This window comes from Manacus candei, unplaced genomic scaffold (assembly GCF_025592945.1).
Source record: "Manacus candei isolate 608988 ecotype Guabito, Panama unplaced genomic scaffold, ASM2559294v1 h1tg000048l, whole genome shotgun sequence".
In the NCBI taxonomy this organism is placed as follows: domain Eukaryota; kingdom Metazoa; phylum Chordata; class Aves; order Passeriformes; family Pipridae; genus Manacus; species Manacus candei.
The window spans coordinates 3,928,900-3,956,007 of NW_026138096.1; the positions used below are offsets into that span (position 1 = coordinate 3,928,900).

A 27,108-nucleotide genomic window follows, 5' to 3' on the forward strand; every position below is an offset into this window, starting at 1 on the left:
GGGACGCGGAAGTGCGGCGGGGGCGCCGCGGCCGCCATGGCTCCTGAGCGCATCCCGCTCCTGCTCCCGCTCCTCATCCTCGCCCTCCTCCCGCGGGCCGGCGGCTGGGGCGACCTGCGGGCCTTCGTGGTCGCCCACAGCCACATGGACGTCGGCTGGATTTACACGGTGCAGGTCGGCCCGGGTTGAGAAGGCGGTGGGGTGGGTTTGCTGGGGCTGAGCCTCCCTGGGCGTCCTCGGGCAAGCAGAGCTGCCGGACCGTGTAACGCGGGCCGCGGGCTCTGCCTGTTCCTGGAAAACACTTTGCGGAGAAACGCCTAAATCCCTGTAATGTGCAGCTCCCGCCCCGAGTGTGGCCTGGAGCGTGCTCCGTGCCCTGGTGTTTCGAGATCCTCCTTTGGAGCTTGTTCTAGGAGCCATGCCCTTGAATTCTGGGTTTGTCTGTGCCCGCGTTCTGCAGAATCCTGATGGATTTTTTTTTTTTTTAAGGGAAATCGTCAGTCTGTTTCATGGTACTTTGATTATTTGGCAGGTTTTCACGGTGCTTAGGTGGTAGAGTCATCATCCCTGGAGGTGTTTAAGAAGAGCCTGAATGTGGCACTTAATGCCATGGTGTAGTAGACGAGGTGGCGTTGGGTCAAAGGTTGGATTCAATGATCTCAGAGGTCTTTTCCAACCTAACTGATTTTGTGATTCTGTGATCTTGTTATTAAGGCAAAACCCCGGGAAAACTTTGTCTTTTCTTGAGCAAGGAGAACAGGATGCCAGGTCCTCTATGGATGGTGTGGGTTGGAGCCTGGTGCCGCTGAAGTGTAGTAGCAAACTTAATTTTTGCTAAATACATGACATGCAGAGCAAAATAAACCAGGTGGGGCATTGGTACCTTTGATATTTGTTAGTAAAAATCCTAAATCCTGAATCCTTTTTCATTAGTAGAATTTCTTTCATTTATGTGTGGAAGATGGAATACTTCACTCGCTAGAGGGAAATGGCAAGAGGCCTGACTAATAAAAAAGAGGTGATGGCTCACCCAGGAATCTCTGCTGTGCATATATTCTGTCTCCCCTTTTTAGGAAAGATTAGTGAATTTCTCCTTTAATATTTCAAACTCCTACTCAGAAATTGCATCAGAGAATACAAAACTAATTTTTATTTTGGATTGGTTAGTGGTCAAAGATCTCCAAAAGAAATGAAACACACATAATTTTTACTTTACTTCTTTTTTACAAGATGCATTTGCTTGAAGGCTCAGTTCCTCTCCTGTTAAATCTAAAGCATCAGCAATTCCTATAGTGAAAAACCACCGAGGTTACCTGTGGATCATTTCAAATCCTTCTGTAGTAAACTGAAACTTGAAGGTAACTCTGTAATAAAAATGTGATCCCAGCCTATTTAGTGGTTTTGGTTTGCATGTTGTTAATTGTCACTCATGACTGACAGCATACTGGTTTTTTTAGTGTTTTATTTTTCCATTTATAATGTGAAATATAAGCATTTTATTTATGATATCAGAACAGGAATCTTCACTGTGTGCTGGAAGTTATAGTACTGATGGAGAATTCTGGCATTGGATGTATAATAAAACTTTTTATTTTCCTCTCAAAGAAAGCTATCTGTTGCAATCAAGTAATAACAGTGGTACCATAATTTACGTGACATGTGGCAACTCATTGATGGGTCTTAACCATATGGGTGAAAGACACCTCACCATTGTCTAGAATGCAGTACAAAACAATTTTTGCCTCTTGGTATAAGTTTAAAATCTGTATTTAAATAAGTAAAATCTGGGTCACAGCTAGTATCTGATGAGTATCTCATTAGCTGATAGAGGATATGAATTGGAAAGAAAAATTTTATTGTTGCTTGCAAGTATCCTGGTTTGTGAGAACAATTATTTTCAGTTACCACCCAGGCAACTGGAGTTTGTGAACTTTGTAGGACTGGGTAATATCTTACTGCTTAGTTCCAGTGTAGTTTGAGTCATAATAAAGACTGACTAGCTTTAATCTCCAAAATACCTCAAGAAAATATTTTCAGGAGGTTACCACACAGAATATTTTAGTATTGTATTCAATTTGAAAAGTCCTTGTTCAGTCCTTAAAATATCATGTATTCCACTCAACTATTAAGAACTAAAATTGAGCCTGATGTTGTAATCCTTGTACGTATGCTTGAATTTTAGGATATATTGTTTGTAGCCAATTGCCAGTGAAAAATGAAAATTCATTAGTAATCACTTGCGCGTGTTGTGTTTGAATATTGCTAAAACTTAAAATCCTTAATTAAAATTTCACATTGTATTAAGCATCTAATCATAATCTTGAGTTTAAAAAACCCTTATAAGCCAATGGAGAATTCATTGAGGGAGTAATTATTTAGATAAGCACAGCAATATTTTAAGCCATTCCTCCTACACTCAAATGTTTTCCTTTTTCTAATGACATGAGCGTTTTTACAAAGGTGGCTGAATTTCTGTTGTGGAAAGCAAGGGATTAGGAAGAGTTCATTTCTGATTTGGATTAGCTCATCTCCTTCTTATTTCAAAGGGTGATTTTCATGTAGGAAATTTGCCTAAATATAAACTATGGATTCATGTTTTACATATCATGGCCATTAGTTTTTAGAGGGGTCAGAGGTCGATGTGTCACTCACTTTAAGATGTAAGTATTGTGCTGTGTGTTCTTAAGTACCAGCAGTTTAAGTAGAAAAGTGTTATGGTTAGTGTAAAATAAGTGTGCTATAACGTGCAGATTACTTTATTACAAGAAAAGACAGACATTTCAGGAATCCTGGGATCTCGGCTGTTGTCTTTAGACATTCTGTATCACTTTGAAATTAAGTAAAAGGCATAAGACTGTATCTGGTCAGCAGAAGTTGTTCTGGCCAAGGTAAGTGTACATAAAATATCTCAAAAATTAATGTGATGTTGTTAATTTGATACCATATCATAGAATATAGCAGTGTGATGGTTATTTGATGGATACAGCTGTCATATTTGCATTCCAATAAAAGTCCATAGGCCTTGTTCTGGAATAGAGGTGTCTTTAGGAGAGACATAGATGGGGTAGATGCACAAAATCTCACACTAGGTGTTTCTGCGTCAACAGTCAAACTCATTCTAAGATTCCTTTACCAGCTTGATTTTACTCTATCCTTAAACATCAAGCACATTACAGTTATTTTTCATAATAGTGTAATTTACAGTGTATGTATCACTGTATTGTACTGGCAACGCACACCCACAGCACAGAGTCGTACTCGCTCTGAAGAAGCAATTCTGGTAATTCAGGCCATCAAAAGAAGAGCAGGAATGGGAGAATAAAGTGTGCATGAGGGGTTTTTAACTCTGTTGGTGCAAAGTCTTACCATTCATGACATTGATTTAAGGTGAGCAATGAGGAACTGGGTAACCTGTTCCCAGTATGTCAAAAAGAAAGCCTGTATTAGTGTCCAGTGATCTTGGGAGAAGCGACACCATGATCTAGTCAGGTCCCCAGTCATGGGGATGTATTCTGGATCAGAAGGGCCAAAGGGCTGAACATAGTCAGAACTCAGTCTTTCTGAGGGTACAAAGGAAGTGTGCAGTAAATGTGAAGTTTTCAATCTCTCTGTTTTCAAGCCCAATGAGTGTTTAAAACAGCCCTTTTATTATAGGCAAAACAGGGCTTATTTACTTCTTTTTCTTCTTTTTTTTTTCAGGAAAGTATGCATGCTTATGCAGCAAATGTCTATACAACTGTTGTAGAAGAGCTAATGAAAGGAAAAGAGCGCAAGTTTATTGCAGTGGAGCAGGAATTCTTTCGACTCTGGTGGGACTTGGTAGCCACAGATACACAGAAGCAGCAGGTAAACTGCACTAGAGCCATGCTTCCTCCTAACAAGGAATCCACACTCTTTTCAGGGGACAAATAGGAGCAAAGTACTTCACCATTTGCTTTTTGCCCAGGTCTTGTGCAAGCTGTCTCTGAATCTGGTACTTCGTATGAAAGGACCTTAATTCTAAAGGCAGTTGCAAGAGGTTAAGCCCCAGCTATAGATTAGAGCAGTAGGAGGTATTAACCTTTGCACTGAAGACTTTTTAGACTTTACAGTTCTTGTTTCATTGGCAACTTACTTATCTGGGGGCATGCTAGTACAAGATGTGGGTGATTCTGAAAGAGGCTGCATCAATATCTGTTAAAACATCTGAAGCCTAACACTGCTGACAAGAAGGAACTGTTTTTTCTTTTCAGTTAAGTACTGCTCAGAAACCTGCCATTTGTAAACAAGGATACTGCAGCAAAGAGGTGACTGTGGATTCAATGGCACTGTGTTTTTTTCCTAGTGAAGACGTCATGAGGTTTTATTTGTCGCTTTTTCTTTCTTCTGGCCTGGAACAAACATACTGAAATCAAAGACTGGGCTGGTAACCTACAAGCTGGTTATGTCTTGCATTGCGATGCAGATGTTTGTTTTGGATCGTAAAACTGAAGGGCATACAGGTGCAGCTTCCCATAGGAACTTACTCAGAACTCCATGGTGTGTTTTGTTACCAGGGTCCAGCCAACAGTAGCATGTTACTTGTAGTACTTCACATTTTAGTTCGTTTGAAGTTCTAGATGTTTAAAGCATTGTGTAAAAAAATCACCTCTTGTCTGGTTTTGGAGGGTTTTTTACATAGTCCTTCACTGAATTCTGAATCTTCTGTAATATTCAGCATTTCAGTAACAGCTTACAGCCTGCATGCAGCTGATCTTTGCATGAGAGATTTTGCTGGGTTTAGGCAGTTTGCTGTTTTTGTGTGGGCACTTGGCCCATACTTGCCTGTTGCAGAACGATTTTCTTATTTTCTTTTTTAAATTGGTAAACTATACTGTAAGTCTGGGGTGGGGAAGAAAATAGCATAGGAAGTGCTTTCTACAGGGAATATGTCATGCTGCTATAACTAAAATAAAAAGTCAGAGCCCATGTTTCTAATATCTATTCTTGCTATTATGTGGAATCCACAAGAATACATTAGTGTCACATTTGACCTCAGTAGTGCAAAACTAGTACTTATGATTCAGCCCTTAATTTCTTAGGCTAATTATTTATAATTGTTGCTTTTACGCATTTTATAGTCAGTTCTCGAGTTATTTTATGGTTGCTTCTCTGAAAAATAAAATGGTTAAAAACAAATTCCTCTAGAACCTGTGTGTCTAACATTGAATCTCTAATTTAAATTAGAGCTGTGATGCTTGCACATAAATGACATGTTTTTAACATTAGCAAGTTGCAAATATTGGTCCCTGAAATTAGGTCACTGGTTACTGTCCTGCTTTTTCCACTTGAACTCTAGCATTAATGATTTTTTATAGTACCAGCACTCTGGTTTTAATTTTCCCTCTTTTTTTTTTTTTTTTTAACTTAGTGGTTTCCTTGGAATACAGGATTTAATTCTAGTTTCTTTTGAAGTTTCTGCTTTGGATTGGAACAATAGCATTAAAAACTAAGAAAAGGTACAGCTTGGGTACAGAAGCTGGTTTTGCAATTCAGACAAGAGAATATGTAGGAGTGAAATGTACTGCAGCAGTATTCAGCCAGATATGGATGTTGTAGTTCTCAGTACATGTTATTTCCACAGTATTTTCTTGTATAAACTATTCTTACCTCCTTACCCTTGTTTGATGTCTGGCTGCTTTAACTAGGGAAAAAAAAAGATGTGTAGCCACTTCTGTGTGGTTTGTAGACATGAATTGATGTAAGGACTGTAATATTGTCCCAAGGGTCACAGATATGTTCTAACCTGCTGCTTATAGTACCACTGTATCTGTTTTTTCCATTCCTCCTTCCTTTTGCCCTGTTCTGGTCAGAAACAGTGCTCGTCCTTACAGATACTGTTTTATTACCCCACCTCCTTTTTTTTTTTGATGGAGTGTTAGATATTATTCAATTCCTTGAAGTATTTTCCTTGTGTTTTCACCCTCTCGGTGGTTCCACAAAGTTTACATTAAAGAAATGTTTCTGTGGCCCAAAATTTGGATCAGAGGTATATTTTGGACATCCATCCAAATGGGGAATAATAATCACAGATTCTTTTCATGTAGGTCAGGGCCAGTTCTGTGCTGACACCAGATATCAGTTATCTGGTCTCCCAGCATGCTAATCAGTCACCACAGTCAGCTGGAACTAATTTAGGAATGCTGAGCCCTGAAGCGTTTTCACAACATTGTGGAGGAGAGAAATGATTATAATCAAAATTGACAATCTGGCATCCTATCTTAGCAGACACTGAATGTTCCTGGGGAAATAAACATAATAGCTCTGGAACTGGCATCCTATGACAGATTTAAAAAAAAAAGATGGGGATTAAAATCCATATTTATATAAACTTAATTTTTGGGAGTCCGGGATATCTCTCAATTTGTAGTGAAGTAACTATAATAAAAACAGAAGACTCCGTAAGACTTTTAGAAAGGGACAGAGACTACTCCTTCCTCCCTCCAAACACCACCCCCTACTTCATCCAGCATTTGCTGAAAGTTATACTTGTCAGCATACCTGTTGTTTCTAGTAGTTGAAATTTAAGAACAAACAAACAACCCCCAAACAAAATGAAACACAAACAAACAAACAAACAGAAAGAATAAACCCCCAAAACAACCCACGAAGAAAAACCACCCAAAGTTGACGGTTTTTAAACTTGGAAAAAGAGACCAGAAATGCAGGTCAGCAATGGGTTTATCAGGCAGGCAAACCCGTGGAATTCCTATTTCTTCATAAAGCATTCTGTCTGTCACAAGTTGAGCAACTTGTCTGTGCTCCAAAGGCAAGATAGATGCACACAGATTAGAAGAGGTATGTGTGTGATGACACACTGTCTCTCTCCTGGATCCCACAGATCTCAGTCTCCAACTGAAGGAAACCTTGGAAGCCTGAATATTGCTGCATGCCTGGGATTCTGTTGGTGCTTGCAGGGGGTTGCATGTTGTTCCCTCATCCAGCCACCCAATACCTTCCCTAAGCTAAGAAGGACGCAGCAGACAAGACTGTAGGCTGCTGCCAGTGCGGTGTATGGGGACGAGTCTGGTGTTTAGACAGTATAAAAAGGCACAGTGAGAGCCCTACTGAGAAACATGAAAAGGTCAGTGTGTAGCTGGCAGTGCATCCTTTGTGTCTGCTACCTAGTTTCAGTGCAAGCTGGGTAAATCAGTGCACTGTGCAACGCATTAATATGCTTTTTTCCTCCTCCTTGTTCTCCTTTTGATAGCACTCAGTACAGACAGCCTTTTATCCCGCTTTTGGTCCTGGATGCAGTCTTGACAAGTGTTGTGTCTGGGTAATGTGCTGTGATCTGAAATAAATTTGCAACCTTTCTGGATAAGACTGAAATGATGTTTATGTTCTGTGTCTTAATTTCAATATTATAGGTCCATCAGTTGCTTCAGGAGGGACGACTGGAATTTGTCATTGGAGGACAAGTGATGCATGATGAAGCTGTGACACTAATTGATGATCAAATTTTACAGTTGACAGGTATCATATTTGCATTTAACTTTTATTTTTCATTGTTATGACCTTGGAGGTTTTGTTTTTCATTTTTTCCACCTCAGAAATTGCTATTATTTTCTTACTCTTTAAGAACTGATGAAAGATCTCATATTTTTTGCTTGCTGGTGGGTTATTTGTATAAAAATCTTGACTTTAAAAAAAATAAAAACCATGACACTTCTGCAGCAAGCAGAAGGGTTACCAAAAGCTGTTTTGTCAGTTATAAACTCATTTGGAGCAGAGGCATTTTGTGTGTGTGTGTGTGTATGTATGTGTGTGTTTGAGAGCTTAAGCTCCTGGGAAGATAGTTATGGTGAAATTGAGGGTATGAAACACTGCATGAAAATATTTGGTAGCAATTCAGAGTGTGAGCAGGTTGTATTGTTCAGGCAAAGTTTTCTGCATAATGGGAGCCATGGAATGTCATTGAGGTCATCTGAAATCTTCATCATTGCTTGATGAAGAAACCCTCATTTGTAATCATGGTCATCAGCTTCTGTTAGAAGGTGCATATTTCCAAGAGATGCACTATTTCCCATTTTAATCTCCCAGCTTCTGCATCCAGTCATTTGTGTGTTACACCTGGCCATCTGATGGTTTAGGAAGTCTTTTAGCACATAGGTTTATCTGGTTAATGAAAAAAGAAACAAGATAAATCATGCCACCACTGTGCTATAGATGTCTGTAACCTGCCGTGAGGGAGTAGCAGGGAGGGGATGTATTAGCACCAGCTGCCATGGCTGATATAAACCCTGCCCATTTCAGGGCTACACTCTGTGCAGCTTTCTACATGGAAGAGTAAAGGGCCAGGAAACACTTCTGTTATTTTCTGAATCTGCACAGCACCACTGGCCTTGTTCCTTGCTTTATCAAGAACACGAGATTAGCAGCTGCTTCTGCATCTCAGTGAGACACCACATCACACTGGCCAAGAGGAAAAGAGGAGATGAACTACTGCAAACATAGCTTTCTTTCATTGGAGTTAGCTGAAAAAGACGTTATTTCTAATTTAATATTTCATTCTGTGTATAAACATATTAAAAAAAAAAAAATTTGAGTTAGGTAACTTATTCATCAGGAACAGAAGTATTAGTATATTTTAAAATTCTCATTTTTTTTCCCCTGAAAGCACTCTGCTCAGTTTGAGCACACATGAAAAAAAGTATCCTTGCATTGTGTGGAGTTCAAGTTGAGAAGACAGAGCCAGTGCAGATATTTAGGGTATACATTTCATGTCTTCTCCTGTCTGTCCAGCCAGCTGTGTTTTGGAAGAGCCTGGCAAACTCTGCTTCAGATGTGCTTCCATTATGAGAGTTAAAATAAACACATTGTGAATATTTTCCCTACAGAAGACATTAACCATCGGAAAGATGAAGTGAAAAGAGGCCTTGCAACCTCACTTGTTCAAATGTGATATTAAAGTTTGAACAGGAGTTAGTCCAAAATGGGGAAAGATATGATTGTGTTTTCAAATAGTTCTGAGCATAATTCTGTAACTATGAAATTAGGATCTGCAGGGGGGATTTTTTTGTGTGTTTGCTTGACTGGTTGGTTTGTTTTGGGTTGGGTTTTGTTTGTCCGTTTGTTTGTTTTGGGGGGAGTTGTTGTTTGTTTGTTGGGAGGGTTGTTTTGGTTTTGTGGGGTTTTTTTGGGGTGGATGGGGTGTTTTATGGTGAGGATTCTAGTCCAAAATATTGGAGTTCCAAATAAAACCTACTGCTTTGCTGTTTGTTTTACTTTCATCTGAGTGATTTTTTTTCTGAGTTTATTGTATTATCTGGTCTTTCTAGTTTGGGGGTTTCTTTTTTCAAAACTCATTTCTATACAAAATTAAATAACATTAGTTGTAAATAACATCTTGTATCAAGATTGCTGTTAACCTTTAGCTTTTTTCTTTTTATATGACTGAGGATTGTATTCATTCTAGTTTTGTTTGCTGGATGACTTGCTTCCTTCTCCCTTTGTCACTGATATGACACTGAAATTTTCTGAGAATGGGTTTTATGATTTGAGCAAACATAAATTAACCCCCAGTTTGTTGTTTTCATGCAGACTCCAACCTCGCTATCAGCCTTAACTTAATCTATATCTAAGCACTTTTTCCCAGACCTGTCTCTAATCATAATTCCTTTTTGTTATTCATCATTTATAATGTTGACGAGTTATACTAGGCATAGCAAAACAAGTATTGTCAGTGTGACACTTTTTCCTGTGAATCATTAAATTCCTGAAACTTTGAATGCTTTGGAAAACAGCAACAAAGAGCTATTCTTTAAGTGCTTATCTGTAACACTAAATACCTATTAAATTTATAAAATTAACTTTGAAAAGTATTCCTAACCTCAACAAATTTTGCTTTACAGAAGGCCATGGATTTTTGTATGAAACTTTTGGATTCAGGCCTCAGTTTTCTTGGCATGTTGATCCTTTTGGAGCTTCAGCTACAACACCAACTCTTTTTGCTCTGGCTGGTTTTAATGCTCATCTTGTTTCTCGGATTGATTATGATCTGAAGGCTGACATGCAGAAAAACAAGGTAAAAATAGCCGTAGGACTGAAACCATTGCCAGACTCTCCTTCCAGTAATCTAAACCATGACATTAAGATAAACATCTCTGAGATCTGTGCAAGAAAATGCAGGTATTTCTTCTCTAAAAGTGACATGCTGACTGCCTGTGGTTATGGTGAAACATACTGAATCTGTGTTATATGGTCAAGTAATATCTTCATGACTTCTGATCTGCAATGAAATGTGGTCTAACCTGAAGAAGACACAGAATGTGGGCAGTTGGGCAAGTCTAAGTGGGCATTGACTTAGGAGTGTTGGAACCAGAGTTATCTAAAATAAGTTTGATTTCCCTGAGAAAATCTTGGATCTGTCAGTTTTTACGTGGACTGTCTTAAAGTGTAGTGTGTATGTTTGGACATGGTGTTGTCAGGCTTGGAACATTTATTTGTACCTGTAAAATTATTAATACTGGGTCAGTTAGAGTTGCAGCTATTCATGATTTTGCTGAATTCAGTTTTTGCTTCATGTTCTGCCTTTTCATATCACAAGTGCTTCTCTTTTCATATCACAACGTTGAACCCTGATCTGTCATCAGTTTTACTCGCTACGTTATGTGAAAATAAGGGGCTTTCACTACTGTGATCTGGGCATTAGGCTGTTTTTATGAATCTTGGGTAAAACTCAAGTGTCTCTGAAGAAGACAATAGAATTCCTGTTGAATTTGGTGAAGCAGGGACCTATCACCTTATGTTTGCAGTGAAGTGCAATACTTCCTTTCTGCTAAAATCTTTTATGAGCTTTTGACAATCTTTGCCTAGCTAATTTTTTTTCTGACACTTCACAGTCTGAAGGCTTCCAAAACCGTAAAAACTCTATTTCAATTGATTAAACATTGATTTCCAGTGACTACAGTGCAATCAGACTACATCTGGATCTCTCTCCTAGCCTATGGGTGTCTACCTTCCACTGTAAAAAGTGAGCTGTGATGGCTGTGATAAGTCAGGCTTACATCTGGATTTTAGAATGCTGTCAGTGTGCTGCTTCCTCTCCTTTTCCATCAATTATAATAGAACAAGGCAATGCTGTAACCTCCTATATATAATGTGTGACCTTGCCTGAGGTACCATTGGCTGTTCTTCAGAAAAAGCACTTAAAAGTATTACAAGTGGTGGAAGAGAAGATGGGAACTCTGAAGTCTTGAGTTGTTAAAGATGTATTTCTGTGCTTGTCATCAAGGGTAATGGTTTCTTACCTTTTTTGTTTTCCAGAAGCTTCAGTTTGTATGGCAGGGTTCTCCTTCCTTATCTGAAAGACAGGAGATCTTCACACATGTTATGGATCAGTACAGCTACTGTACTCCATCGCATTTGCCTTTTTCAAACAGGTCAGAAGATTTCCCAAATAAGCAGAAATGTTCACTTCTGAGAGTTTGTATTGTTGGAGTTTAAGCATTTTCTTTGACTGTTTTCTTTCAACAGCGTTCTATTGCTTTCTTCTGACCTGTGGTAGGTCAAGGAGATGTCTAGACTGTAGATCTGAGTAAGGATTATTAAGCACCTCCAGCTACCCACCATAATAAATGAAGTTTTCTCACTACCTAACAGTTAAATTCTAAAAAGTGACACTACTGGCAGGCATTAAAGTACTTCAAAATATTGACAGACTTGGAAAATAATGTTTTCTAGCACCAGGAAGCTTGGAACACAGGTACGGCTTTCATACCTGTATATATATATACACATATAAATATATATGAGTGTGTATATATATAAATATATGTATGTATATATATATGTATAAAATGTCAGTCCTTTTCAATTTACTTTTTGAAGAAATCCAAAAGCTTTTGAAAACTTTATTTTGCTCACTGGATTATCCAGTAAAATAGCTGTAAATTAAGTCTACATGGGGGACCATCCTCTTTGTTACAAAGCTTTCTGGTTTGTCCTATGATTTTTTTGTTCTATGCCAGCAAGCAGCAGGGACTTGAAAAGTTGCACAGTGTTGAAAGAAAACTGGGCAATCTTCCCCCTACCTCCACTCTCAAATAAATACTAAAACCAAAATATTAGCAATGATTAATAAACTGATTTTTTTGCCTCTAATTCCATGTCTGTCTGCATTTTATACCAGCACTGTTTGATGTGTTTTTCCCACTCAAATAAATCCTGTTTATAACCTGCTGCTTTCTGCTTCTACTTAGGTCAGCATTTTATTGGAATGGATTTGCAACTTTCCCAGATCCCCCAAAAGATGGTGTTTATCCAAACATGAGTCTCCCTGTTACAGACACTAACCTCCATCAGTATGCACAAACCATGGTGGCAAACATTAAGGAGAGAGCAGCCTGGTTCCAAACAAGTGATGTGTTGTGGCCCTGGGTAAGTGCCTCATCAACATTTGCTTTAGAAGTGGCAAGTACACTGTGGACAGTAGGATAATGTTTCTTTGCTGCAGAATGTACTGCAGAAATGCACATACAAACCACGTGACATAAAGTGTTTTTTCTAATAAGTGTGGTCCAAATGTGTAGTAGTAATGATTTTTAAAACTTCTTGTACAGTCTGCCAGCTGTCTAGCAAGTCTTCCACACTACTTAACATAGAAAGAAATGTGACAAAACTGTAAAGATAATCTCTTGCAAAACCGTATATTGCAGTATTGCTTCCTTTTGTCTCTCTGGTTTGTCTATTTAAATCATGTCTTTATGTAACTGCTTAGCACAACATAACTCTGTGTGAACAAAAATTATAGCTTTACAATAAAACGTATGACACATTAGGTAGACAAGGTCTTTTCTAACAGAAAATATGTAATCATTTTCTTATACCATCCTTGTATTTTAGTTAGAAACATAAGCATATACCAGCTTGGTCATCCAAACACTTTTTTCAGCAGTGTGCTATGTTAATTGTATCCTACATATACACGTAGCACTGATATGCTCTTGCTGTTTTTAAGTCCTTAGGAAAGAGTAACTTTCCCTAAACTGAATGTACAGTCTGTTTTTTAATTTTGATGGATGCTGCAGGTCTCACAATATTAAAGGATGATGTATCTTCTTAAGGTGGCTATTCTACCACCATATCTGTTGTTGCAAAGAAAACAAACGTTTTCTGACTGATGCAGCTCTGAGTCACTGATTTGTTTTTCTCCTGTGTTTGTGACACTGTTGCTTAAATTAAATTTATTATTTTTTATAGAGACTAAGAAGATAAGGTAGGATATAACACTCTGTAGTAGTGCTATAATGAAAGTTATGCTGGAATTGAAAGGAAGTTTTGAATAATACAAATAAATCCCAAACATCTAGATCCAAACCTGCAGTTTCACAGTAATGTAAGAAAACTTCAGTCTCTGACTTCTGTATTTGTGTGCTTGTGATAATGAGTTTTAAACAAAGTAATAGAAGTTTGTTGCTCATTCATGGTACTATGTATAGAAGTAGAGAGAAATAGATATACTATGATTTTATACTATTTTTTCAAGATTACAAATACTTTTAAGTATTTGGATTTCTTTTTTTCCTTTAATTAAAAGAAGAAGAAATATGTACCTTCCCACTTAACCTCAGAACTCACATCTAGACTATTGTAACTTTTGTGATGAGTTACACAGACAAACAAGTGTTCATTCATGAACAGAAACACCTGGTTGTACTAGGCTGTAGGGCAATGTAAAAGTTCAGACTTGCCTCTTTAGAGGCCATAGGAGCAGATGTATTGCCTTCAGGGCTGGTACTGATCCTTGAGGTGTTTTTTGGCCAGTGTGGTTGAACTAATTGTATAGTAATGTACAGTGCTCCTTTTCAAAGTTTTGTTCACCTAGTGAGTGGATGTGGTGGCTAACTAAAGCAGGTTCTCCTGGATATCCTTGTTCTGCAGAGCTACACTGCTCCTCAGCTACTGTGTTCTGTGTCAGTGTGAGTGGTGTCTATCAGCCCAGCACATCCCCTTCTGTAGTGCAAAGTGTCTACATTTTATGAGGAGGTCTTCTTGAATCATGGGTTGAAAAAAGTGCTGTATAAATGTGAAGTAGTTTTAACTGGTAAACCTATTACTTCCTCACAATTTTAACTGGAGTCAGCAGTAGGAAGTCTGGTTTGTACTGACTGCTGGCCTTTCAATTTTGTGGGGGTTTTTTATATGTCTTAGTAGCTCATTCCATTTTGAAATTGTTTTCCAGTTTGTGCTTTATGCATGCAGAAGATCTTTAGATATCTGTGAAGAACTTTTCTGGTTTGGAAGTAGAATTTCTGCTTTTGTCATCAGTGGCTTAACCTGTTAGGTCTGAAGGACAGGCATGTGCACTAGGATTCATAAGGAATGTGACAGTAACCTTACTTGAAAAATGTAGTAAATGGGGAAGGGGCAGGGTTGGCCTTCTCATCAGGGAAGAGAATGGGGAGAGTATTTGCCTCTTAAGTTCAGTTGAACTCATTGAATTCAACTTGTGCATGAGTTGAATGTGTTCGACTTGTGAGGTTAAACCCATGGAGCACAGCAGGTAAAGCATTGGGGTGGAAGATGGGATTGCAAAGAAAATAGAGCCTCCTGGACTATTTCTGCAAAAAAAATAAGTTTTGGAAGCAAATTGCTGAAAGCATCTTTATTTTGCAAACGAGATCAGGATTTTATGTGACTTTCACAGAAACAAAGTGTTGACTTCTTGTGCAGTGTTTTCTATCTCAAGCACAGAGACACAAAGATGAGGCTGCATTAAGCTGCTGTCAGTGTTGGCCTTCTTATATGAAGGAGGTATCGTAACAAGTTACTGTGCTTCAGGCAAATGTCTGTACTGTAATACTGATAGTTGAGGATACATGCAGTGCCATGGCTCAGTAACTCTATTTTCCTGTTCAGCTACTGTAGCTGAACAAAGTTGTGCTTAGTTATGCTTTTTTTGAGCGTTTGTACATGCAAGCAGTCTGTGTTGAGACACCTTCAACAGAAGGCAGAAGTTGTGCAAGCATGCTCAAAAAGAGAGGGGCTTTAATGCACAGTATATCACCTCTCTTAACTGCTTGGATGAGTATCAGAAGTACTGTAGCCTACTCTTGTGAGGGGGGATCAGCAACACATTGTGTGACATTTATACTGCAGTGATCTCCATCCAGATTGTTTGTTTTCACATCATGTCCTCAGCACTTCCTAAAGCTGTAAGAACTCTTAGCAGAACATAATGACTTCGTTATTTTCTGTTGAGTGGGAGAAATACAGTCTGAAAAGAAACAAAGGTCATCTTTCCATGCATTTTTCAATTGGTACCATGAAATTTCATGCTTTTGCATAATATGGTGTGTCAACACACTTCTCCCTGTTTGTAATTCTGGTTGGTTATCAGCTGATCTGTGCAAGTAACCCTACTCACTCTTGACAGTTTTGTAAAAAATATCTTGTTTACGGGCAATCAAGAGCAAAGGAAATACTGCTTTAATATAGACTGGTATTAAAAAGGATCCTTCTAAATTATGTGACCCACAGTCATTTGGCTGTTCTGTTTTTGGTATTTCAGGGCTGTGACAAACAGTTCTTTAATGCATCTGTTCAGTACTCTAACATGGACTTGTTGTTGGATTATATTAACGAGCATTCTGGTGAGTTTGGAGTGACTGTCCAGTATGCCACTGTTGGTGATTACTTCCAGGCGGTTTATAGCAGGAATCTTACGTGGGAAATTCGGAACTCTCAAGACTTTCTCCCATATTCAACAGGTAATGAAGTTCACAGCTGCCTAATGTCTGCCTTGAATGTTTATATGTAAAATTTTAAGAAGGAAAAATGAGAAATAGAGAGGAAAAACACATTCTCCTTATAAGATTTATTTTCCCTACCAGGTGTCATCAATAGACAGTTTGATCCCAACTTAGTTGTTTAAAAAAGATTGTAGGACCACCGTTGCAATATTTCTTTGGGAACATTGGAAGCAATGGGTAAAGAAAGAGGTAAAGAAAGAATGAGTCTGAAAATAGATTTCTTGTCAAGTTTACCTAACTTGAGGTTTTTGTTTTGCTGTCTATGAGTAACAACAGAGTGCAAAAGAAAGCTAAGCATAAGGTATCTCCATAAGCATGTGATATCATCCAATATTTTTTTTAGTGTGCTGAAGAAATGCATAAATACTGCACTAATCAGATTCTGTTCCAGTGAAAACAGTGAGGAATGAGCTAAACCTGTAGGCTTAGACCACCTGGCTGAAATTCAGTAGGGTATTTCAGGTATTTCAGTGGATGGAGGAAGGTAAAAAAGACTGCAAAGTGTGTAATACACTTCAAACTGGTTAGTGGATGGCAAAGGTGCTTTGCAGAGGTGTATCAGCACAACTAACACAAAAAGTCTCTTGTGATGTTGGAGGGGTCTTGTCTGAACTCCATAAAGCAGGGATCCTAGGACCCATTCTCCTTCAAATATAGATTTTGACTATTTGTTTCATGTTTGGGTGTTCAACTTGGAATTCTTTCTTTTTTCTGCTTTCTACACTATAGCATGCACAAATAACCAGTAGCCTCCTAGGCATTCTGCAATATTAGATATGTATCTCTCGTCCTCTTCCCCAAAATTAAGCTATAGTAAGGACACAGTGCTGTAGGATCCAGGGAACTGAAAGGAAACTGATAAACAGAAAGATGCCTAAGAACAAGTGGATGTGTGACCAATTAGAACAATGTCCCACTGGTACTGTTTAAAAGAACTGGATTATGCATAGCTTAAAGCAAAGGTGGAAAATGTGACATGAACTGATCTGTGAATGTCTGAAGGAGAAGCGACAGGTAACCAAGGGACCAAGGCAGTCTGCAAGCTCTTAGGGTACTTCTGTGTTAGTGCAGTGGAACAGGAGTTGGCAAAGTGAAGCAGTCACTGTTGAGGATTTGATGTCCACACTCTAAGTAATTCCAGGAAAATTGGATATAATCTGGTCATATGGGCTTGAGTGCCCGTTAATGCTTGTTGCACCTCATCAGGAATCTGGTTTGTGAGCTCCATACCCAATGTTTTATGTAAAGCAAAGCATCCTAGGTAAGGATGACCTGATTGAAACAAAATACTAATGTAGATGAACCCCTAAAGTTTCCTGTAGGAGAGAGTCTTGTCTTTTTCACTAAAGAAAACAGTCTTAAATTCTGAAGGGGGGCGAGAAAATTCTGTCATAACACAAGTCTCAGAAAGTAAAAATACCACCAGTATTTTTGAAATTCCATAATGCGATGTGGCACAAATTCATTGCAGCTGCTTGTTGCTTGCTTGCATCTTACACGCTGCATTAACTCAGCTTTTCAAGGAGAGCTGAAAAGTACTAAGAAGATAGGAAAGAAGTCATGCCATACCCACCATCCCTTAAATTCTTTTCCCCAATAAATTTGTCCTTGTAGACCTCATCGAAGTATGCAGAGAGAAGACACAGCTAACTTCTCTGTCTCATTGATTTGTTTCATTACCTGGTTTATTATAAAATGCCATGGATATCAATAGAATACCTATCTGTGTAATTGTAGCTGCTTCATCACATTTTTTGTCACTGTGGATGTATATTTCAGACTGTTCTGTAATGTGTCTGTTAACTTTTCAATGAGTAAAAATAACCATTGCTTCCTGTGAATCATTCCATGCACTGATCCTTGGCTCCCTCACCTCCCTCTAGGGATCATGTCATATCTAACAACTTGCTGATAAATGCATTGCCAGCTCTAACTGCTAATATCCTTTTGCAATTGGGTTCTTACTTGTATCTTTTGACATAATATGCCGGCAGGAATCAGTTGCTATTAACTTGCATAATAGCAGCCCCTTCAGTGTTCCAGGGGGGTGCCCACACATGGATGCAGTTTTTTCCCCAAAAGGCTTTCTGTGCTTTGCAATTGCAGTATAGATTTGAGTGCACTTTTCTCCCACATACTGTTTTGCTTCTCGATGATTAATCCCCTCTCATTCTTGCTACGCCGTTTTTTTCTGTGAGTCACTTGTTGGGCTCAGTGTCACTTCTCTCACATGGAAACTTAAGTTTTAAGTCCCAGGTAAGTATTTCCTTCTGCTCTACATTCACTGTACTGTGCTGCTAGGTATGTGTGACTCTTCTGCCTGTAACCTTGAACACTGAAATGGAGTTCATTCTGTTGAAACTTACAGCCTGTTTAAGACCAAAAAGAATTTGTCCTGGAGTGTTTTGAGCAAAAGATCCTATTTTCTAATTGTTCCCTTTGATCTTGGGCTGGTAGATTACTGTGGTTGCGTATGTGCACTTTAGAAGGCACTTTCTGCAGCTTCTTTCTGGAAAAGCTATTTATCACTGGTGTATTTAAGAAAAAAATCCTCCCAAAACAAGCAGAAAACCCACAGACACTCAGTAGAGATTTGAAGGTTTTAAAAACAAGTATTTGTTTTCCTTGTTCACTCTGTGGGGTTCTGAAACATCAACACATATGGACTATTGAAATACTTTCCAGTGACCACTTGGGGGCATCTTTTGATGTAGTTTGAAGTGCTGGATTAGTTTGGAGTCATCACATCACTACTTCTACTCCATTTTGAGGAAATAAAATTTAAGATAAATCCTTTAAAAGGTTGAAATGTAGTGAGCTCGTATCAAACAGTAACCAAGGATTGTAATCTACTTTATTAACGACTAATAATTATACGTGCTTCAGTGAAACTTTGGAAGTTCTCTTGTGCAGATCCACAAGGAGGAAATTCCTGCAAACACAGGTTACCTTAGTCAATGCTGGCTTTTTATCAGCTTGCACATAACTAGGCCTGTAGGAGAGGTGATAGTTTTCCAAAGAGCATGTTTATGGCTGGGTTTCTTTGTAGGCTTTGTGACTATTCTACTTGATGGCTGATGTGCAACCCCCCAGTAGGATTCATATAAGAAGCTGTACAGTAAGAACCTAATAAGTAACAAGTAAATGATAACTGAAGTGGTGTTTTGACATGTATTGGATCTGTTCAACTCTTAACAGAGCCATTTCAAGCATGGACTGGGTTTTATACTTCTCGGAGCACATTAAAAGGAATTGCAAGGAGAGCAAGTTCACTGCTTTATGCTGGAGAGTCCTTTTTCACACAGTACATCCTGAAACACCCAGCAGGTTCTGTTTGCAAATGTAAAGCCTTAAAGCAACTTCAGAGTCTTAGATGGGCAGTGTCAGAGGTAAACATTGATTTATTTCTAAATTCAAATGAAAATGTTTATTGTCCAAACATAAAACTTTGCATAAGCATTTCAACTGTAGTGTCTCAAAGTTGCTTTTGTGTTTTTAGAAATAACTTTCCCCTTTTGCAAGTCAATAGTAAAAATGAAACAATTTTTCAAAAATCTGTCTTGAAACATGACTTCAGCCCTTTGACCATGCATTCAAGACATGGTTACTGGCAAATGTTTTCTTTAACCACGGAAAGAGTATGTGGTTTCAAACTTTGCATGTGAAATTCCTTTTATTAATTTTAGTTTTATTATTTACAAAATTGTTCTTAAAAATAAAGAAACAAACTGGACTAACTGAAAACTACTGATAATCTCTACTTCTGAAAGTTAGAAGAGGAAGGACAGATTTCTTTCTTCAAAGTTCAGCAGCTAGGTGATCAGCCTCATATCACTAACCATTTACAGTCATCACTAACCATTTACAGTGCTTTTCCTGGTAATAATTGTTTTTCCAGCAAAGTTAATGACCAGATCTTAGTAGGAAATTAAAAACCTGTCTTGTTATGATATTTTTGCTGCATTCTTGGTTTTGGTAACTTGTATTTTTTCCCTCTAAGTGTGTAACTTCAGTCATTTCTAAATATTAAAAGAGGAATATGTATGAAGGGAAATCTGCATGCATCTTGTCTTTGACCGTTTCATGCAATATATAGAAATTTGGAGTAGGCAAAATGTGAATCTGTGAATATAGCTGCAGTAGCTTATTAAGTTATGTGTCTGAAGTTCAGTTGGCCATGTTAGTACAAATGCAAACCTGAAGTTGTCTTCTTGTTGCCCCTTTCAAACTATTCTTAAATGTAAGGTCCAGCACCATGATGGCATAACAGGCACAGAATCTCCCAAGGTGAGGGACATGTACATGACTAACCTGATGTATGGAGTGTTCAACGTAAAGAAGCTGATGGCTTCCATAATCTTTGACATGAACAACGCGAAGAAGAACGGAGAGGTCTATTCTTCTGTTTACCCTAAAGACTCAGGAATATCAGGTACTTTTTACACAGCTTTTCCAGTTTTCAAGCTACCTTATGAAAGCTATGATGTTTTCCCCCAAAGCAATCAACATGCTATGTACACCTAAGTTCTGTGAACCAGGGCTAGAAAATCCTGCTAGACCTGAGGCGTGCTCAGGTAAACTCATGAGCTCTCAGATCTCAAGCATCTAAAACCAGGACCCCTAGACTGATGTTAGGCAGAATGAACCACTACATACCCCAGTGCATATATTCTGTCTGGCTCCCAGATTCAGACCTCAGCTCTAAAACAGAGGGGAGGATGAGGTGCTGATCGGGGTGATTACTAAACTAACCTTACCCTGCAACATAACATTACATGATAAGAAGCACAGTCAGAGTTAAGAAGTGTTCTTGCTATAATGTACTGCCAGCTTGTGTAAAAAATGTAGAAGGATTTTCAAGGAGTCTGTTCTAAAGACTGTACATTCCCTTTTATCTTTACTTTGGAAACTTTTTAAACTGTCAAATGTAAGCAGTGCCGTGGGCTGTGCAACAGCCCGATTTGGATTTTTACGGGGCTGTTTTTAGATTAGGCTTCTCATTTAATCTTCTGTATAACTGTGATAAAGTTAATACCGCATGACAATGAGTTGTGGTAAGCAGCTTATTTTCACTAAATGCATTTACATTCAACTCAGGTGTCATTTTCTGAATACATAGTCTCTTATGATTGGGTAAAGAATAGAAGAATAAAGCAGAAGAGGTTTTTCCCAAGTTCTAGAAAATATTTTCCTTTTTTCAATCATGAAGTCTTACTGCAGGCTTTTACATTAAAATTTTGTAAGATGGTTTTACCTAGACAGATTTCTCAAATGCTTATTAATAGCACATTTTTAAAATACGTAATATTAGTGACTGATAGTTCTGTTTGTTTGCATGGACAAAGGGGCTGCAGACCTTGACCAATATGTTGTTGTTTACAATCCACTGGCATGGAACATCACTACCTTTGTCACAGTTTCTGTGGGCAACTTGGCAACGAATGTATATGATGAGCTGGGGCATCCTGTACCTGCACAGGTACTTTAACTTTGTTTCTTTATGTTACTTTTCTCTCACTTGTCAGTTTTCATTGACCTGATCCTACCTCCTGTCAAAGTGGGATTTTCCTAGTCATTCTTCAAGGGTTTTTTTGTTTGCTTGTTTGGGTTTTTTGTTTGTTTTTTACTTGTCTGTTCTCTCAGCAGAGAGACTTTTTTTACTACACAAAAAAAACTTGCTGCTCTTGTAGTGTGTTTGGTTTGTCCTTTGCATGCCTGCTGTGTGGGACATGGCACTTCTTATCTTGTCTTTCTTTCTATAAAGAACACTGTTTCCAATAAAACCATTTTCATTGAAGCCCTGACTTACAATTGACAGCTCTGTTTGTGCAATGGACAGATTGCCTTGGGGAGGGAGAAGAAGAGATTTAAGAAATGTAGGTCTTAGTTACAAGCCCAAAAGACACTGGTGTCAGTCAACTGCCATTTGACAGCTCATTCTGTCATAGCCAAACTCCAAGACACATCCAACTGTTCCCTGGGTAGGAAGAAGGTGGCCTCAAGTGAAAGCTAGCACTGGCTTTTCTCAGGAGCATCTATTGCAGAGAGTGCATTGTCATCAATGGCTTGATAAACCTCTAGGAATACTTCCTGCATATAAGGCCTGAAGAAGCCTGATGCAATTCCAGATGCTCCCCTCTGTCCCTGAGATGTGATAGCTCAGCAAGTTGTGCCGGGGGACAGAGTTTCTATTGCCTGTGGCTTATGACTGTCACCGTGCATGAAGGCACATTGTGGCCAGGTAGTGATAACAGCAGCTATCTCCTGTTCCTCTCTATGTGACAATGGCGTAAGACCATGCTACCTTTTCCTGGAAACCATCCGTCTCCTGGGTTAGTACATGGCCATGCTTATCTGTCAGCCACCTCCCAGAAGTCCTTCTGTCTGAGTTACTTCAGGCTTGTAAGATACAAGGAAGCGATTGACATGTGTTTAAAGCATTTGTTCAGGATTTAGGATGCCCTTAAGTAAAGCTGTCATTCTTGATTTGAGAAAGATGAACTTCTGTGTTCTGGAGTTGCTTTGTACTCTTTTGCTAGAAGTTACTCATATATGATTGTGGATAGTCACTTGAGGCTAAATGAAATCTCTTTAGCAGTAATGACAAGGTGGTTTGGGGTCTTTTTTTGTTTGCGATATGTGCTGTTCAAAAGTGCATTCATATCACACACTCCTTCCTTTTGAGAGAAAGAAAGCTTTAGCTCAGAACATTGATGTGAATATGTGGCTGAGAGGAACTAAAGCTTGGCAAGTGCTCTGTTGCCTTCTGCACCAGATGCATGAGTTGTATTATGTATGGAGGGATTGGGAGTAGACCCCATTGATGCCACTGCAGTAGGTTTTCTGTGCTGTGAGTAACTGGACATATGCCAGTCCACAGTGTGAAGTACAGACAACTTGCTTTAATTTCTCATTAGTCATAACTAACCTTTTTGTCCCTATAATCTGCTCAGTATTTATCTAGTCCTGTTTTCTTGCCTCAAACCAGAAGTAGTACTAAATTATATAACTATACCAGGCAGGATACATGTCATGGAAAGATGATTAAAAACTGTTGCTTAAGGTATTTTAGTATTAAGTAAAACTGGTGTTCTGTTTACTGTTCAAAAGTCTGTTACATGCTTCTACTTCATTTCCATGTGCCTTCCTTAAAGGTGAGGGTGCATCTGGGTGCTTCCTCCTCTTTCCGTGAGTTTTCTCTTTCTTGCACTAGTCACGTTCCTTATGTGTCAGTCTCTTTTTTGTCATTTGACTGATTACTTTAATTTGTGATTGCTTCTGCTCATATAGACATTTTGCAATGCAGTCTTAAATCAGGATCTACAATTCCATATTCACATTAAAATAAGCTCAAACCTTTTAATTTGCTTAGTGACCTTCTTTCTTTCACTAGAAAGGTTCAGCTTAATCCAAGTTCAACATATTCCCAATTAAAAAGCAGCATGAATTTATAATTTAGAATTATTGGAATGGCAGGTCTAGAGACTTATTATTAAAGTAGTAGCTAAGTTTTGTAATTTAGGGCTTATGGCACATGAAGGTAGTTGCCTTGCTAATTGATTTTCTGTAATGAAGCATTGTTGTGTATGTTAATGTACAGGTTCAGACCTCAGTGGAGTCCCCATCTACCTATGATCTGTATATCCTAGTTGCAATAAGTGGTCTGAGCTACAGAAAATACAGTGTTAAACCCTTGGATGGTAAGCAGTCTGCATTTATTGGGAGATCAATCAAGTACAAACGAAGAGACATAGCTCGTGCAGGTCAACAAAGTCGACAGTTGTTTCCTGTGGTTAACAGCTGCTACCAGGTGCTGTTTGACCAAAGCACAAATCTAATGCACAGCATTACAGAGAGGTGAGATTGCCTGCTTGGTTGGAGTAATGTTTCAGATTCTGTAAAACACTTGGTAAAAATAAGTCCAAGTACTGTATTACGTGTCTTAATTCCGAGACTCAACTAACAGAGTGTCCTTTACAGTCTTTACGATTCTTTTTTATCTCCAGTTCACATGTCCTTCTTCTTACAGGAAACTGCAGCACTGGTATAGATCTGATTCCATACTATTTCTGTGATGATGCCCTGTTTAACTATGTAATTGGTCTAAGATGACATACCACAGTAGTAACTAGTAGATCAGCAGAATCTTAGTGTACTTTAGAATGAAAAAGAGTTATGAATTTGGGTTTGTATTAAAAATTACTAAGTGAGCACATACGCTATGGCTTCACAATGAGCCGTAAGCGATAAAGCAAGAGCTTGCTTACACTAATGAGTAGTGTTTTGCAAGTCCCATATCACTCTTTCTGTGGTAGAAAGCTACAAAACTGTATGAAAGGAAACAATTAACTCTAGAATTTCCATTTAATCAGGCAGATAAAGTGGCAGAATAATCAAGATTTAGGTGAGATTTGAAATTTGCAGGTGGTCTTTCTCAGCTGATGCAAACTGGCCTAATTTCTTCAGCTTCAGTGGAGTGCTATTCTTTTTGCCTATTCAGACTTCAGATTGTCAGCTATTATATACTGATGGAAGATTTGACCCCTTTGACACTGCCTGGTGACAACTAAACCTCTCTCACCTTTGTGGTTTTGTTCATAATTCTACCTCCTAGAGCAAGAACTCATTGTCCAGTATAGTTAAAATCAACTTTAAAAGTATAGATGGGTCTTAACTAAGAGCCCTGGAGTAAGAATTTCCTCAAAGTGCCTCCAGATCATAACTGTCTCCAGATTCTATGAGAAATATACTGAGGAAGAGCAAAAATCTAGATTCAGATTCCATTTTTCTCCATCCTGTTCTGGTAGGCAGCAAGAGCTGAAATTCAGCACATAGGAGAAATGAGATGTTCACTTTTCTTCACAAGCCTTCAGGCAAGCTCAAAATGTTTCAGTTTCAGCAAGTTTGCTGTGGGGTAATTGGAAAGAGTGAGGTGTCAGGTCACAGTGGGAGGCAAGGTTAAAAAAAATTGAGATCTTAAACTATGAAGCCTTTTAACTTCAGCCGTGACAGTTAGAACCTCTAGATCTTGCCCCTGCACTGGAAGTGCCTCATAACATGAATAGTAGAAAACACTTGGATATGTTTTCTCCTCAGTCATTACAAATTGTGAGTAGCTGTATTAGCATGAGTTAAAATGTTTGACAGTTTATATGCCAGATGAAGTGATTTTCCCTGTTTTCAGAGCAAGATGCCAAAGGCAGAGCAGGTAGCTGAGGGCAGAATCTTAAGTTGCCTTCATATGACTTTCCAGAAGTTGTGATAATAAGTCATGAATAGCTAAACTGTAAGCTTCAGGGGAGAGAGGAGAAGGCAAAGTAGGTAGTGAATGAGCATGAATGTCATTACCAGTGTTAAACATGGAAACTGCATCATGCTGATTTACCTAGCTACAAAGTTAAATGAACCTGATTGTTCATTAATATAATGCAATGTACCTAATTTTTGTGAGACGGGTAGTTTTGATCCTGTAGCAACTCTCACATCAAAACAATGAGCTTATGTAGATGATGGTTGGTCTTAAGATGTTTCTTTCTCATGAAAGCATAAAAGGACATAGAAACTCCATTTATTTACACACCAACATATCTTAATGGGAAGCACTTTAATTCCCAGCTGTCCTCATTTCCTTGATACAAAATAAATTATCCACTGTGAGGAAACAGATTTATTTTTTTTTCCTTACATTTCCAGCCTCATTCTTGTTGCAGTTCAAGTTTGCATCTATTATGTACAAAATGTGTTTGCAAGTAATATAATTTTTCCTCTTCTGTGGATTCAAAGGGAGACTAACCAGACTGTCCAGTTGACCCAGGAGTTCCTTGAGTACCATGTGAATGGAGACACGACAAAAGGGCCAATTTCAGATAACTACTTATTTGGGCCAAATGCTTCAGCTGTTCCGGTATCCAAAGCAGTGGGGTTGGAAGTGGTTTCTGGAGCCCTGATGACAGAGATACGGCAGTTTTTCTACAGGTACGATACCATTACAGCTTCACTTCACTGAATGTTTAATTTTCTAGATGTGTATATGGTTAGTTCTGTATAGTTACTCCTAAACAGTGAGCTCTCTGTACTATTTAGGATTTAGACAAAAGAACTAGCATGCACCTGCTAAATGTAGTGCTAAGAAAGCACCTTATTTAAATCATAGAACCATAGATTTGTTTGGGTTAAAAGGGACCATAAAGATCATCTAATGCTCCACTTTATGAACTCTTCATCTTTTCTCTCATTTTTATAGTAATGTTACTTCTCAGGATTACCTATATGCAGTGTACACCAGGATTTATACAGTACCAGAAGGCTATGATGGGAAGCTGCTTTGCCATAGGATAGAGCAAGAATACAGTGTTGGGCCTTTGGAATTAAATCGTGAAGCAGTTCTGAGAACAAGCACAAATTTGAACACTAAGCAGCTTCTCTACTCTGACAACAATGGATATCAGATGCAGAAAAGACCGTTCAAGGCGTACGTGAATAACACAGTGGCTCGGGTAGGCACAAAGGTGTCATCCAAAGTCAGTTGTGTCTTGTCTTTGTTCTCCATCACTGATGTGTGGGTTAATTTTATCTCTGCATGATTTGCTGTGTGTTTACAGAACTATTATCCTATGGTCCAGACCGCCTACATTGAAGATGATACCACAAGGCTGATGCTGCTTGCAGAAAGAGCTCATGGTGTATCAAGTCAAGGGAATGGACAAGTGGAGGTAACATATAAATTATTTTTTTTTTCTAGAAGAGCATAATTTCATGGCTGCTGATAATATAAGTAAAACCTTTGCTTATAGGCTGATTACTGTTGTGACATTTACCTTCCCAATACAGGTGATGCTACACAGGAGACTATGGAACAACCTTGAGTGGAACGTGAATAACAATCTCACTCTAAATGACTCTTCAGTGGTTCGCCCTGTAATTTGGCTTATTTTAGGAACCAAGGCTGTCACCAATGTTTTGTATCAGACAAGTGCACTGGCATTAGAACATAGACCAGTAGTAATATTTGGAGCATTATCAGGTAACTCATTCCATTTCCTGTGCTGTCTTTAGCATCTGAATGGCTTATTTATGTTGCTTTGATTTATGCTGTCGAGTTTGTAAATGCAGACTTGAAGCCTCCTGTGTGGCAAAGTTAGTGTACAGTGAGTTAGGAGGCAGATTTAGAGCCTGCTAATGACTTTGCATTAATTTCAAACATGGTTGTTGTCCAAGTGTATGAAATGTTTCTCTTGTTATGTAATTATCTCTATTTTCAGAGGAGAATAAATTTCAAAGGATCTAATGAGAACAAAATGTTCACACAGGGAATTAGTGGAAAGTAGCTAGTGCA

At 38.5% G+C, this 27,108-nt stretch overlaps 1 protein-coding gene across 2 annotated transcripts in view; it reads left to right on the forward strand.

Annotated features, from left to right (window-relative positions):
• MAN2B2 (mannosidase alpha class 2B member 2) overlaps positions 1 to 27,108 on the forward strand; it is a 30,212-nt gene continuing 3,104 nt past the window's right edge. For both annotated transcript variants that reach the window (XM_051798320.1, XM_051798321.1), the window contains exons 1-15: positions 1 to 174; positions 3,700 to 3,846; positions 7,389 to 7,494; positions 9,873 to 10,045; positions 11,287 to 11,402; positions 12,222 to 12,399; positions 15,533 to 15,731; positions 18,972 to 19,162; positions 20,019 to 20,205; positions 21,119 to 21,252; positions 23,374 to 23,630; positions 25,557 to 25,748; positions 26,017 to 26,269; positions 26,375 to 26,485; positions 26,604 to 26,796. In XM_051798320.1, the coding sequence (XP_051654280.1) occupies positions 37 to 174; positions 3,700 to 3,846; positions 7,389 to 7,494; positions 9,873 to 10,045; positions 11,287 to 11,402; positions 12,222 to 12,399; positions 15,533 to 15,731; positions 18,972 to 19,162; positions 20,019 to 20,205; positions 21,119 to 21,252; positions 23,374 to 23,630; positions 25,557 to 25,748; positions 26,017 to 26,269; positions 26,375 to 26,485; positions 26,604 to 26,796 (2,575 nt within the window). In that variant the 5' untranslated portion in view covers positions 1 to 36. The remainder of the gene's footprint in view (positions 175 to 3,699; positions 3,847 to 7,388; positions 7,495 to 9,872; positions 10,046 to 11,286; positions 11,403 to 12,221; positions 12,400 to 15,532; positions 15,732 to 18,971; positions 19,163 to 20,018; positions 20,206 to 21,118; positions 21,253 to 23,373; positions 23,631 to 25,556; positions 25,749 to 26,016; positions 26,270 to 26,374; positions 26,486 to 26,603; positions 26,797 to 27,108) is intronic.